This window comes from Myotis daubentonii, chromosome 3, assembly GCF_963259705.1.
Source record: "Myotis daubentonii chromosome 3, mMyoDau2.1, whole genome shotgun sequence".
Lineage (NCBI taxonomy): Eukaryota > Metazoa > Chordata > Mammalia > Chiroptera > Vespertilionidae > Myotis > Myotis daubentonii.
The window spans coordinates 210,494,834-210,510,252 of record NC_081842.1 but is presented as its reverse complement, the minus strand read 5'-3'; the positions used below and the strand labels follow the sequence as shown (position 1 = coordinate 210,510,252).

The 15,419-nt window shown below is 50.0% G+C and overlaps 1 protein-coding gene across 2 annotated transcripts in view; it reads right to left on the bottom strand.

Moving 5' to 3' along the window:
* Positions 1-9,770: 9,770 nt before the first annotated feature.
* PADI2 (peptidyl arginine deiminase 2) overlaps positions 9,771-15,419 on the bottom strand; it is a 47,392-nt gene continuing 41,743 nt past the window's right edge. For both annotated transcript variants that reach the window (XM_059691091.1, XM_059691092.1), the window contains 2 exons: positions 13,872-14,000; positions 9,771-12,950 (listed from right to left, as the gene is read on the bottom strand). In XM_059691091.1, the coding sequence (XP_059547074.1) occupies positions 12,717-12,950; positions 13,872-14,000 (363 nt within the window). In that variant the 3' untranslated portion in view covers positions 9,771-12,716. The remainder of the gene's footprint in view (positions 12,951-13,871; positions 14,001-15,419) is intronic.

Here is a 15,419-nt window from a genome sequence, read left to right as displayed (position 1 = left end):
TTGCCTTCCTCTCTCTCTCAAATCAATGAAAAAAAAAAACACATTAAAAATGTATGGAATAATCTATGTGCCAGGAGCTGGGAGGCTACAGTTACTGCCCTCACTGGATTTACTAATAGGCAAGTAACTGGACAATTACAATACACTCCTTCTGTAGAGTAGGGTGAGAAGGGAACCCAGCCCTTGGTGGCTTAGTTAGCCACATAGCATCAGACACCATTTCTTGAACAATTACTGTATGTAAAACATTACGATCCATCATCTTACTTAATCCCACAATAATCTTGTGAGAGAGTTGTGTGTTTTGTCTCCATTTTAGTCGTCTCAGCTGCTTTTTCCAGACTCTTCTATGGGTCAACCTGGAGGTTGACTCACTCATTGGGCTTGATTACCTTGGGCAGGGTGTGACCTCAGTCCTCCAAGTCAGCTGGTCTCTTCAGTGTCCTCAGGCATTGATGTAGGTAATTGACTTTGCAGGTACCTGTGTTTTTCAAGAATGATGTTTTTCCTTCTCTGCCCACTTGTTTTTGACATATGTTGTATGTCATATGTTATATTCTTTGGTTTTCACACTCATTTAGATGCTACTGGAGAGATTAAGATGGTCAGACAAATTGGTTGGATGGGGCTGAGTTTCTGAGGTCTCGGGCTGGAACCCAGCTACATGGCCATGTGGCTTCATGAAGGAGATGTGTAGGAGGCCATGAGAAATAGCCTGGTGCCCTGGGTCTAACCTTGAACCTTCCCCCCAAGGCTGGCGACCTCGGACAAGTTCCTCCCCCTCTCGGGCCTATAGTTTCCTTGCCTGTATCATCAGGCTGTGGAGCAGCTGATGTAAGGTTCTGTGATTCACATGGCTGCCTTGGGGGGCTGCCGTGGGGGTGTGGCTGGTGACAGGGCTGAGGTCACCTTGACTTTTCACTGGGGCTGACCCAGCTCTGGAACAGGGCTCCCCCGAGTCTGCCCCAAGCGGCCTGTTGGGTCACCCCAGTTGGCAGAAATCACGGGAACACTGTCACTCTCCTTCTAATTTCTGGCTGAATTACCTTCTGAGATGAAGGAAGAGTGTTTTCTTTCTCCAAGGGACATATTTCTAGAGAATTGGTCCTCTTGGCATTTTCAGGGTTCTTTCATCTCGAAGCCTGGTGCCACTCCTAGATAAGTGGCCACGCTTTCACTTTGCTTAGGTCACCTTGGAAAACACAGCCGAGGCCAGCAGAATGGAGATCTTGATTTATGAAGAGGCGCTGGGTGCCAATGGGCCCACGCACCCTCCAGTCATATCATTCCTGGGCTTCATGGGGATTTGGGGAGCTCAGAGTTATGGGGGAATACATTCCTGGGCGGCTGCACCTCCGCCCTGAACTTTGGGATTTCAGAAAGGCACGGCTGCGGAAGGACTTAGAGGTTCTCGTGGCCTGCTCCTGACGCATCTTCCCAAGGTGTCCTCGGGACACGGCCCCAGGTTTGGTTTTGTTTGTTACTCCTTACCTGGCAAGTGAAGTAGTGCTTTTCACCAGTCTGCTAGACGCTTTCAGTTTATGCTGAACCTCATCATTTGCAAATGTGAGCATAGGACGTCTCCTTCAGTCCTCGGAACAACCCCTGTGGGTTGGGCTACCTCCCCATTTCACAGACTTCCTTACGAGAAATGAGAATGAAAGCTGAGCAGTCTTTTTTTAAAAAAATGTTTCTATTGATTTTTAGAGAGAGAGGAAGGGAGAGGGAGAGTGGAGAGATAGAAACATCAGTGATGATCTATGGGCTGCCTCTGGGAGCCTGAAACCCAAGCATGTGCCCTGACCAGGAGGCAAACCTTTAGGCACATGGGTCGATGCTCAACCACTGCGCCACACCGGCTGGGCAGGAAAGCTGAGCAATCTTGGGTGCGAATCTTGCTTCAGGAGCTCCTTCTTCCCTGAAAGGGCTGGGAATCAAGTCCAGAATTAAAAATTAAAACCAAAAAGCATTGCTGTTTATACAATCAACTACCTACCTAGTGTCTTGTGATTTAGGGCCACCTGGCTGGATTCCTCGCAGCCAGAGGGCTAAGGAGGGTTGGATTTAGGGGGGATAATATCAGATGATTTTACTGCCTGTGGTATTTGCCTCTGAGAAAAACCCACCTCACTCCAATGAATCCCTCTGATGGGATTGGGGGCCTTTACATGCAAAATTCAGGATTTCATTTGCCTTCCATCGGGGTGTCCCAATGGCTTCTGAAACTCCACCTGCCCCCAACTTTACATCCACCTGCCCCCAACTGTACATATCGCCTGGGAGTGCTTAGCTCACCTCTTATTGGCTCCACCAGCTATCCGGTCTCTAAGTCAGAAACCCAGTGTGGTCCTTGACTCTCCCCCTGCCACATCCGATCAACCACCAACTCCCAGCTTAGCCTCCAAGATTTCCAGGGCTGTCCCACCCTCGCCCTTCCCATCTCATCTTTCCTTGTGATGAAACCTGTTCTGTTGCCCTCCTCGTTTCTCACCTCCACACCTTGGCTCATTTCCAGGCCTTGGATCTGGAGTGCCCTTTCATCCTTTTCCACGTGGCCAATTCTCCATCATTCAGGATTCAGCTCCAATTTTCTCTTCCCTTAAGAAAGCACCCCTTTGCCACTCTCATCAGTACATCTTCTGTATCTGCCATCAATGTACAAACACCCGGTTTGACAATTACCCATTTACATGTCTGTCTTCCCAGACTGTGGCATTTTGAGGGATGGCCCATTCACTTTATTTTCTTCATAGAACTTATTGCTATCTGCAAGTTTAATTTTAGTTCCTTATGAATATACTAGAGGCCCAGTGCACAAAATTCATGCAAGAGTAGGCCCCTTCTTCCCCCGGCACCGGCTTCCCTCTGGCCCCCCGGGACCCGGGCTTCCCTCACAGTCCCAGCTTCGTCCAGAAGGATGTCCAGTGTAATTAGCATATTATGCTTTTTATTATTATAGATTTTTTTGTCTGAATCTTCCACTCCAGAGGTCAAGAACTATGTCTGTCTTGTTCATTATTGTATCCCCAGAGCCTGGTACATAGCAGGTGACCAATAAATGCTCAATGAATGAACAGATTCGTGTTTGTTTCCACAGATGGCTTGGGACTTTGCACACAGTAGCTCTGCTTAGATGTTGGTTGGTTGAAGGAAGGAATAAATAGAAACAGGGGATGCGCTATCCCTGTCCCTTGTAGAAGGTGAAAAGAGAGACTGGGGGTGGGGTGGGTGGTGAGGGGAGCAGGGAGCCCCGTGAAAATATAGGCAACTTTAATATCTGGGTCAGGACCAAGGCAAGGTGAGTGCACAACAGTCGAGAGGGTCAAAAAACTCAGTCATGCCCAGCTAGCGTGGCTCAGTGGTTGAGCACTGACCTATGAACCAGGAGGTCCTGGTTCGATTCCCAATCAGGACATGTGGCCAGATTGCAGGCTTGATTCCCACCGTGGGACGTGCAGGAGACAGCCCATCAATGATTCTCTCTCTCTCTCTCCCTTCCTCTCTGAAATCAATAAAAATATATTTAAAAACGTTCGTCATTAAGATAAATAATATTTTAATTCAATCTTTAAAAAAGTAAAAATGCAAAAATCCATGATGAATAAAATGTCAAAATTTGAAGACAGTTCTCCAACAACACCCAGAGGACTGAGTCAGTCAAGGGAATCGGGAGAAATCACTTGGGTTCTTCTTTGTCCTGGTAAAGGCACTTGGTGGTCATCTTTACTGTTATTGTTCAAGATGCCAGTGACGATGATGACAGGGCTGCCATTGTTGCTGCTGCTCGTAGCTGCCATCTTTGGAGGACTCCGTGCCCACCAGGCCCTCCGCAGAGCACTTTGGGTACATTTTCTCTCTCTAGTTATCATAACCTTCATGAATAGGGATTTTTGTCCGTTACAGTTGAGGCAATTGAGACTCAGGAGAGTCAACAACTCCCCTAACTAAGTCACAGAGCCAGGAGGTCAGCATCTCAGTTAGGGAGACCTCTGTGCTGTGGGCAGGGGCCCAAGGTCAATGGGAATGCAGTGGTTGCAACGACGCTGCTCCACCTGCAGAGGGCGCCTTCACCCCACGGAACTGCCAGGGCTTCCCAACCTGCCCTTAGAACCCTCTTCCCTCTAAACCCCACCATATAATTAGACTTCTCAAAATATTCTCGCCGAGTGGGATGGGGACACACATATGCTACAGTCTTCTCCAATTTCATGAGCAGACTCTATGGAACTCCCGGAGCAAAAGTCCCGAGCCACCCCTGCTCCAGATGGGGCTGCGTTTCATACCACTGAGGTCAGCTCAGCTGCTGGGACTTAGCAAGTGGCCCAGTGCCTTCTGGGGACTGTCACGTTGCTGGACCTTATAGCAACACACACACACACACACACACACACACGAACTCACTCACCCTGTGAACCTCTGTGTCACTCCCATCTGCTTGCCACATCACCAGCACACTCTCAAGTGAGCGGTTAATTTGGCCTCTGGGTGTGTGTGGGTGTGCGCTTTGTGGACACAGTCCACGATACAACTCCCTTTCCAGCTGATCTGAATTTTGAGCACCCCTTTCTATCAGGGACAGAACCAGGTAATGAATGCAAGAAAAGGAATAGTGGTAACGATTCATCTGTAGTGGTGACATATCCGCTCATGGGCAACAGAACCAGTCAGAGGGATGCAGAACGTTAAAAGCAAGTCAAGCCTGGCCGGTGTGGCTCAGGGCTTGAGCATCGACTATGAACCAGGAGGTCATGGTTTGATTCCTGGTCCGGGCACATGTCCCGGTTGTGGGCTCAATCCCCAGTAGGGGGCGTACAGGAGGCAGCCAATGAATGATTCTCTCTCATCATTGATGTTTCCCTCTCTCTCTCCCTCTCCTGCCCTCTCTATGAAATCAGTAAAATCACATTTTTTAAAAAGAGTGATCTTTATTACAAAAAAGCAAGTCGATCTTCTAGAGAGGCAGGGAGGTGGCGTGGTTGAGTATGCAGGCCTTTGGGAATTCAAATCCTATTATACCGGCCATTTACTGTGTGACCTTAAACCAGTTACTTAACCTCTCTGTGCATTAGTTTCCTGTTGTGCAAAGTGGGGAATAGAATCATAATCACCTCACATGGAGGAGGAGTAAATGAATTAATATCTGTGAGGAGCTATCACTCTTAAACTGGTGGTAGGAAGCCCAGTTAGGGGAAACCAAGAGGTTAAGAGAACTGTGAATTATTAGGGGAAAGAGATTATGCTAATCAGGATGGGGAGACTTCAACATAAATAAGATGCCAAGGGTTTCAGGCAGCTTTAAACTATTATTTAAAAATACGTAAGTAATTAAATTCTCACTATGTAAAAATTTCAAGCAACATAAAGTTTAAATCCCCTGCCACACTTACTTTCCCAGAAGTGATTACTATTGTTAGTTTCAAGGGATTGCATGCATAAGCATATGTATGTCGCTACAGAAATCCATGGCTTTGCTTGATTAAAAAAAAAAAAAAGCCAGCATCAAGTGCTTGGTCTTGGAATTCTTCCCTTGTACACACAGATCTATTTCATGTTATGTGGGACAAAATAGTTCAGTGTGGGGATGTACCACAGTTTGATTATTCCTTGGGTAGTTTTTAAAAAATGTTTTTCCTATTGGCTTAATAGCAATACAGAAATATATGTTACTGTCCTCTTTCTAAAATACAAGGTTGGTCATGTGGCTCCAGCTACTCTAAACATTTAGGGGGTCCCATTGCTCAAACCCTAGTGTTTCCAGCATGACTTCAGTCTATATCTTAGCCACTCTATGATCACCATTTCCCAAACCTGTCACACACGCCCCTTTGTATCTCCACTCAGCGTGGCAGCTCTTTCTCCCTTCTCTCCCCAGTCACTCGTCCCTATATGCATTCATTCCACAGTCACTCATCCTAGCCCAAATGAACACTCTCCCAGCTGGAAATAACTGGTGTGTGTGTGTGTGTGTATGTGTGTGTGTGTGAATCCACAGCCTTTTGCAGCTTATTTATCTCTCCATTTGGCAAATAGATACCAAGTGCCCGCTCCATCAGTCTGCCTCTTTGCTCTCTCCTGTCGGTCTCCCTGTCTCAGCTGTCTGTCAGTTTCTTGGGGGCTGAGATCATGTCTCATTCCAGGGAGAACCGACATGCCGGTTTGCCCAGCCTGGTTCTGGTGTCCACCTGCTATCCTGGTGGAATTATTTGTAGTGCCCTCTTTCACTGCGGTTTAGATGAAAACTTATATGAACTTCCTAGTTTTTCTGACAATAGATGCTTACAGCTGAATGTTAATGGCAAAAAAAGAGAATGAATGGGCAAGTGAATGAATATTATTTGGTTTGCATGATTTAGAGATGCCATCTTACTCTGAGCTAAAGCCTCAAGAGCACATACTGTGGTATGTAGAGGTCATTTCTCTCTGGGCTCGATTGCCTTGGAGGGGTTTATAGGAACCCTAGAATCTCTAGACATCTTGCTTACAGGTAACAGGGTTTTCTAATTGTAAGATTCTAATAGGACCATCTAGTATGTTAAAAAAAATGACTGGTGCAAAGGCAACATGTTTGAATAAAAGAATGATGACATTGAACTTAGGAAGTTATTTCCAAGGTGATGTTGTCAAGAGCAGGGACTTAGCAGGTGGAGCCGTCCCGTACTTCCTGCTGTGTAACCTTCAGCAAGTCACTTTCTCTCTGAGCCTCAGTTTGCTTATCTGTAACGTGGGGATAATAACCTCATAGCTTTGTTGTGAGAATGAGATGAGATGATGATGTAAAATATTTGGCTGAACCACTCTATGCGACCATGTTGACCTTCAAGATGGCATTTCATATAGTTCAACCTGGCAGGTGTCTGGCGTGTAGTCAGTGTTAAAAAAAGTAGTGGCTATGATGACCTCACATCTGGTTGGGTTGACATTTCTGCTTCTATTGATGAGCTGAACAGACGTTTCATTCTTTCATCCAAAACATACTTGCTGAGCACCGACCATGTGCGAGGAATTGTCATCAGGAAGAAAACAAGACCTTCCTCTCAAGGGTTGAACGTATCTCTTCAACACATTCAGGAGCACAGTCGCCTGTGAATAGGGCCCTGGCGTGCTGGTCAGGGGCTTCTTAGAGTGTCAGCTGTGGGTGGGCCCCTGACGGTGAGAAAGCGGGCCTCAGCCTGCAGCGCACGAGGGGCTGAGGCAAAGCGTGGTGCCCTGAACCGGGCAGTTGGCTTCGTGACCAGCTAGCGAAGACCGGCCCTGTGCTTTCTTAGAGAACAAGCTGGAAAGGAGACCAGCTGGCCCGGGGGTGGCTTCTCCCTTCAGCCAGGCGGGGGACAAGGCTGCCCAGCTGAGCTTCCTGCCTGAGCATGTCCTTTTCTGCTTGTCCATCCGGAGAAGAGAGTCCGCAAGCTGTCCTTTGGTGTCACTTACTATATTCAGTTACAAATAACATGGCCATCAGCCCCTGGGACCTAATGCCACTTGGGTGGGGATCCTGGATAAGTCCCACTGGGGAGGCAGAATTCATCCCTGGTTGCTCTTTTGTTTTCGGGGGCGGGGAAGGGGAGGACCCCACTTCCACAGGCTTTTGGCTGTGTCATAGTATGGCTCAGAGCTGGAATGAAGGGGCTGGGATAATGAGGACTCAACTTCCTTCACCTGGGACCCCATGACAACATCTTACATTAAAATGCAGAATCAAGTTGTGTCCCAGGGAATGGTGACGGGAAGGAGGCTAGAGGTGAGGGAGTTGTGCTTGTCCTTTCCAGGGTGCTGGTGGGGTTCCCATTTTGACCTGGCCAAGGGCACTCTCCTTGCTGAAAAGCAAGCCAGACCTGGTAACAAAGCGGCAGCCATGGTTCAGGCGAGAGGACCCTCTGGCGGGGCGAGGCTCTGCATACCAGGGCAGAGAGGAGCCGAGTTTGCTTTAGACTTCTCCTTTTGGTATTACAATGCTAAACTTTTGTTAGGCATGTCAGCCAGGCTAGCTGGACTCCGGGGATTTAAGAAATGTGCCTATTTCTACAACTGGGGCTCAGCCTGGCAGAGAGGCTTCCAGTATGTAGCCACGTGTGGCTATTGAGCACTCAAAATCTGACTAGTCTGAATAGAGATGCAAGTGTAAAGTGCACATCAGCTTTCGAAGACTTTCTACCAAAAAAGAATGTAAACTATTTCATTCGTACTTATAAAGCTTTATAACATGTTAAAAGGACAATAATCTGGATATGATGGGTTAAATAAAACATATTATTAAAATGAATATCACCAGTTTTTTGCTTTGAACACCGAGGCTACTAGGAAATGTAAAATGACCTACATGGCTCGCATTATATTTCTATTGGGAAGTACTCTTCTAGGAGTCTCTGGGTGACTTTTCACCTATCCTGGGGTGAGTGAGTGGCCAAATGTGAAAACACCACCAGGATGGCTTAGCACACCAGCATCCCTTGGGGAGTCTCAGAAGTAGGTGGGTCAGGAAAACCCCCTTGAAGATTGGCCTCTCTGTGGCTTGGGCCACAGGAGTTGGGTATAAAAGAGAAGAGTGACCTCAGGGGGCTGGGCCTATGAGTTAAGTCTGAAAGTAAGAGAACTAGTGATTCTTGTTTTGCAGTGGCCCCTTAAAATGGCTGCACCAAAACATCAATCCAGAAGCCCAAGATGGGACTCAGGGTTAAGAAGCCCCCAGGTGTACCCCAAAGAGTTTGGAAGTGGCTTCTAGGCTCAACAAGCTACTTTAGGCCTCAAAGACCCTGTTAGACCACGGCTATATTGTATGGATTTTTATACCACGGGTTAAATCACAAATGCCTATGTGTAACAATTCCGTATTGTGAGAACATGGCACTCCCCAGAGCAGTGGACACTATTGGTGCCCTGCCCAGATCCTTTTCTGGTTCTGGGAGCTCATCCCCAGTTCCTGTGACTTTGCTGCTAAAAACTACAGCTACGATCCTCTTTAGATGACTGTCCGTGGGTTACTAGCGCCCTCGTACCCATTCCGAGGGCCACTATTCTCATAGCCAGTGATTGACTGGTGCGGGTGCACACCACTCCACCTGCAGATGCAGGAACTCAGATGCCACACAGACTCCCCCGTGAGCAGGCTGAGGCTGCAGCTGCAACCACACCCTTGTTTGGCTTCTTCTCTTTCTCCGTCCTGCTCTCTTCACTCCCTTTCTGGCTTCTCCTAGAGGCACTTCCTTAATAAATCACTGGTTCTCAGGGTCTGCTTCTGGGAATCCCCACCAGAAAAACACAGACTTTACAGTGGGGCTTTGACTTACGAGTTTAATTCGTTCCGTGACGGCGCTCGTAACTCAAAGTACTCGTATGTCAAATCAAAAAGTGAATGAGTGAGACACGTGATGCTGGGCTGATGTTGTGGTGTTCACTGACGTTTGCTGTGCCAACTAGCGGTGGGGTATCTGACGCTGGCTCGTAGCCCGAATTTTAGCTCGCAACTCAAAGCAAAAAATCGGCTGAGAGACAGCTCGTATCTTGAAAACGTTAGTCAGGACACTCATAAGTCAAGGCCCCACTGTATTATGGATATTGGTCTTGACCTTGGGTGGTAGCCATGTCATACGCATCCACTGAGTGTGTGGGGATTCCAAACCCTTGAGATACTCTTGCTGAGAGGCCCCGGCCCTGTGCCCAGAAAAGCAGGGTGCCCAGAAGAGCAGGGGCTGTAGGACCAGAAGCGGGGCCATGTGGTCTGCATGCCTCCAGGTCATGTCCAGGAGGCAGCAATGAACATCACACCAACGGCCACGTGACTTCCCCCTCACCGTTTATTTTATTGCGGCTTCATCAGGCTCTTCCCCCACATCTTTTGATCTCCATCATGGCCTCTTGTCCAGAAAGTTGAAACTGTGCCATCTTGACAACACCCCTGCCCTCTTACATAAAGTCTTTCAAAATAAGGATCGAAACAGGAACTCTGCTGAGATTTGCAACACAGAAGTATCTTCTAGGCCTACAATTTATAGGAAGTGGGGGTGGGAAAGAGCAATGAGTCCACGGGGCGGGGGGAGAGGGAGTGTCCACACCCAGGGTAGTCACACAGGTGGGCAAGCAAGATGGGAACAGGTGCCTGAGTCCTGAGGGTTCCAGGATCATCAGGAATTACTGACTTATCGACGGGGAGAGCTTTAGAAAAACCTACACACACACACACACTGTCTCTACATGGGAAGCACTTACTTCCCCTTAAGATAGACTAGAAAAAAATGAAAGCAAGCCCGAAAACCCACATTAACCCAACACACACACAACAAACTCTTAGTCTCCAGAAAAACACCCTCCCATAGGCACTTGGTGTCTTCAGCTCTGGGGTTGGAGTGAAGGTCTGGGGCTTTGTCCCCCAAAGACAGGGGCCACTGTCCCCACAGGGACACAACTGCTTCTGAAGGCTCTGGGGTCTGGTATTTCGGGTGGTCCTGGCCCAGCTGGACAGGAAGGAGGTCTGTGTCTTGAAGACACCCCTCCCCCTCCCCCGCTAGCCTTTTATTTCTCTGAGACACTGACTTGCGGGAAGCTGTGTGCCCAGTGCATTTCCTGAATACAGCAGCCTGGCATTTCTAAAGAGCACATCACGGAAGGGGCACATGCTGGCTTTTTAAAAGGTGGGCATGCCATGTTGGGAACTGATGGCTCCAGGAGGCAGGGACCACGTCCAGTTTGCTACTAACCCCTGTAGCCTCAGGACCCAGCACTGTGCCCAGCACTTAGTAGGCCCACAACAAATGTTTATTGAACGACTGAATGAAATAACCCAGGAAGAGAAAACTTTTCTCCCAAGACTACATATTTATAATCTTTTCCTCAGTTATAAATTGGTTCGTTTTAACCCTCAATGTGGAACTATAATTCATGTATTCTCCTGCCATCAGCCGGCGCTAAAGGAACTTTTTTTTTCAGTTGCAGCTGAGTCTTGTCAGGGGGAGCCAGACAACTAACCTGGTTATGTCCACACGAGAGGGTCTGCAGCACATGCTCTGGTGAACTTCAATGGGAGGATCAAGCCATCCCCAAGGCCAGCAGCTGGCCCAGAACTGGCTCTCCTGGCTGGAGGCTGGGCCAGGTCCCTGTGTGTTGGGTCTGATTACTGGGGAGGAGGGGCAGGTGTTTCATTATACCCCGGGGGAAGGTCTGAATGATAAAGAAGTAGAGGCACCTGTGAGAGGAGGGAGGCCAGGGACTGGCCCTAGAATTGAGAACCAGGCAAGAGAAGGTGGGTGTGGCAGACCCCAGGGCCTTGGACACACTGAACTCTCTGGCTACAAGGAGGCCTGTCTGGGGAGAAGCCCCAAGCAACTGGGAGAACCTGTGTCCAGGAGAACGGCGAGGCAGAAGGAGCCTCTGGGGAGTGGAGAAGGCTGCTCGGCTAGAATCTGCTCCAGGGAAGGTTCTAACGGCATTTTGGACCCTCGGGGAAGGGGGAGGCCAAGGCAGGGAGAAAGCCAAGGGGGTGTGGGGGAGGCTGGTGAGGAATGAATACTGGGGTCGCCACCTGGAACCTGGAGGCAGGTGAATTTGAAATGTTGATGGCAGGTTAAGGTAGGGCAGGGTCCCAGGTCCCTTTCCACTCCATCTACCTTGACTTCAGGGCATGGCCACGAGGAGAGCTGGTGAGCCCTGAACCTCCTCCCTTCACCTGCACGCAGTTTTGGACAAGGGACTAGGCTTCTTTGGGGAAGGATCTGGGTAGCTGCGGCTTTGCTCTGTTTTTCATGTCAGGGCTGTATCGATACTGGCCGAACGCCCGGCTGTTTTTCAGGAAGGACAGAGTGAGGTTCCCTGGGGGTGACGTCAGTGGACACTGAGGGCCTTCTGAGGGAGGGCAAGGCACTGACATCCCAAATCCCTCCCCAGTTCCTGCAGGCCTCCCAGTGGGTCTGGTCGAGCAAGGGGACCTCTGGGGGAGAACTCGGGAGGGGAGGGAAGTGCCGAGCCCTGGTAGTGTGGCCCTGATGGGGGGTTATCTCTGGGTTGTCAAGCAGGAGCCGGGCTGAAGCTGACTGCCAAGGCGGCCACTTCCATGACGGCTCTCGCACATCATCTCTGCCGGCCCCACCCTGGCCACTTCCTCTTATACCAGTGGTTCTCAACCTTGGCTGCACATTAGAATCACCTGGGGATCTTTTTAAAATCCTGATTTCTGGGCCTCCTCCTCCGGAAATTCTGTTTCTTTGTTATGGGGTGAGGCCACAACATTAGTAACAAAGAAACAGAATTTCCGGAGGATGAGGCCCAGAAATCAGGATTTTAAAAAGATTCGCAGGTGATTCTAATGTGCAGCCAAGGTTGAGAACCACTGTCTTAGAGGCTCCTTTCTCTCAGAGATCTTGGTTGACTTTGATAACTGACCATTTGGGCAGCTGGCTTTTCCTCTTCTGTGCTTTAACATCCCCCTCTTATGTTTTAAATTTGCCAATGAAGAGTGAGCCTGGGGAAACCCTAGGTCCCCACCCTCGACCCCAATAAAAGCAGAACCCCAGGCCCATGCGCTCTCTTGCCCCACGACCTCGCCGTGTGGCCCCAGGTGTGCTGTGTAATGTCTAGGTCCTGTAAGCAATACACTTTTTTGTTTTGCTTTTTCCAAGTTTCTTGATGCTTATGGCTGAGGGGCTTCTTGCCCTCATGAGAACCACAGGGCCGGCCTAGCCGCAACACCGCTTCCTGGTGGGCTGAGACCGGCACACAGTGCCCGTTGCCGGTCAGGGCACCATGTGCCACCACTTGAAGGCGAAGGGCTTCCTGCGGACGTTGGTGCCACAGTGGATCTCGCCCAGGAACTTGTGGTAAGCGGAAATGTCGTCCACAAAGGTGCAGCAGAGGCCCAGGGGCTCCAGCAGTGAGCGCACGTGCGTCTCCAGGCAGCACACCTCCTCGATCTGGGGCCCGAACGGCTTGGGGATGCCCAGGTCCTTGTCGAGCACAATCATGTTCACCTGTGATGGAGGGCAGGGCACCAGCTCCTGTTTAGTGAGCACCTACTATGCACCCGGCCCTGTTCTAAACCCACTGGACCCTCCCAACAACTCTATGAAGTATGTCTTGTGATTTATCCCCACTTTACAGATGAGGAAACTGAGGCACAGAGGGGCTAAGCAACTCATACATGGCAGAGCTGAAGTGGAAAAGCAGGCTTTTTTGGGTATGTAGGTGCATGTACATGTCTGTGCACATAGCTATATATGTATGCAGCAGCACGTGCATGTAAATGCATACATGTATTTGTGTGTGTATGCATGTAAATGCGTGCATGTATCTATGTGTGTGTGTTTGAACCTCTTTCTATCTCATAGAAGACTCTCCTCTATAACAAGAATTCCCCTGTCCATAAACGTCTTCTTTTTTTAAAAAATCCTCACCCGAGGATATTTTTCCATTGATTTTTAGAAAATGGAAGAGAGAGGGAAAGACAGAGAGAAACATTGATGTGAGGGAAATACATCAATTGGTTGCCTCCTGCACCAGGGCCCAGGCTGGGAAGGAGCCTGCATCCAAGGTATGTGCCCTTGGCTGGAATTGAATACGGGACCCTTCGGTCTACAGGCCGACGGTCTAACCACTGAGCAACACCGTCTAGGGCTCCTTAAAGGCCTTTTTAACGTACACAGCCCTTTCCTATCTGTTCAAGGTAGAGGATTCCCCAGGAGCCCAGTGAGGCAGCCAGGACGAGCCTATCTCCCTTCAGAGGGAGTGGGCCCAGAGAGGCCAAGTGCCTGAGGTGGGTGCTGAGGCCATACAGCAGCTCAGCCAGGACTGGGACCTGGGCCTCCCGCTGGGCGGCCTCAGCCCGGGGGTCCTTCTGGGTCTGGCTGCCCCCTGACTGGCCTGGGTGGGGTTTGGGGCCCCGAGCGCCTCACCATGTTTGGGAAGTAGGCTATGGCCTGGCGGTCCTCGTCCATCTTGAACAGAGCCGGCAGGTCGATGATGTCCTGCTCCGTCAGCCCCAGCTCCTTCTTGAGGATGTCACGGTTCCAGTCCAGGCAGCGCTGGGAGGGGGAGGGAGGGCAGGTGAGTGAGGACGGCCCTGCCACTGATACAGAACTGTACAGAGCTGTAGGTATGTGGTTACTAGGCTTGGTAACTGGTGCGTGTAGAAGCTATTGTTCCGGGGCCTGGAGTGTATGACTGGACCTGCCCTGACTTCAGGAGACCCGCAAGCAATCCAACCTTCGTGTCCCAGGAAGACCGAGACGGTATCTGAGCCATTGTGCTCCAGGGAGAGAGTGTCCCCGCCCAGGATGCAGATGAAGAATCACGGTCATGAGAGGATCCTCAGGGGATGCTCAGATCACCAGACTGCAGCATTTATCCGATCTACTTTCCCCCTGAATTCCAAACCCCTTCATCTATGAAAAGGGCCGGCTTGAGATGAGATGTAAGACGGTCTTTACGGTACGTAACCCGCCGTCTTCTCCGATGGCCGGCTATGTGAGTAAAGGCCTCACAAGGCTCTCAATCCTTGTCTCTGCTCATTGGTTCTGGTAGGGACAGGTACAGGCGCGCTGGCTTTCCTGGTGTCCCCTCCTTTGTCAACTCCACTCTTGTCTGCAGCGTCAGACCCAGGGCCCAGCACTTCAGGGAAGGAGCCTGCATCCAAGGTGCGTGCCCTTGGCTGGAATTGAATACGGGACCCTTTGGTCTACAGGCCGACGCTCTATCCACTGAGCAACACTGTCAGGGCTCCATAAAGGCCTTTTTAACTTACACAGCCCTTCCAGGCTCACCTCGCACCCTGCCCTCGCCAGTGCCCTCGCCAGGGCTCAGGATCAGCAGTGACAGAGTGGGAGATCACAGCAGCCATACCGGGAAGGGCTCAGTAAATGAGCCAGACCCAGTGGTAAGTGCTTGCTACACAGTCTCTCGTGGACTCTTCAGGCCACCCCAGGAGGCGAGAATAAGGATGGCCCTAGAATTGAGAACCAGGCAAGAGAAGGTGGGTGTGGCGGACCCCAGGGCCTTGGACACACTGAACTCTCCGGCCACAAGGAGGCCTGTCTGGGGAGTGGCCCCAAGCATCTGGGAGAACCTGTGTCCAGGAGAAAGGCGAGGCAGAAGGAGCCTCTGGGGAGTGGAGAAGGCTGCTCGGCTAGAATCTGCCTCCAGGGAAGGTTCTAATGCAGCCGTGGGCAAACTACGGCCCGCGGGCCGCATCCAGCCCTTTTGAAATGAATAAAACTAAAAAAAAAAAAAAAAAAAAAGACCGTACCCTTTTATGTAATGATGTTTACTTTGAATTTATATTAGTTCATACAAACACTCCATCCATGCTTTTGTTCCGGCCTCTGGTCCAGTTTAAGAACCCATTGTGGCCCTCGAGTCAAAAAGTTTGCCCACCCCTGTATCTAACGGCAGTTTGGACCCTCGGGGAAGGGGGAGGCCAAGGGTGTCTACTCTGCAGGGAGAAA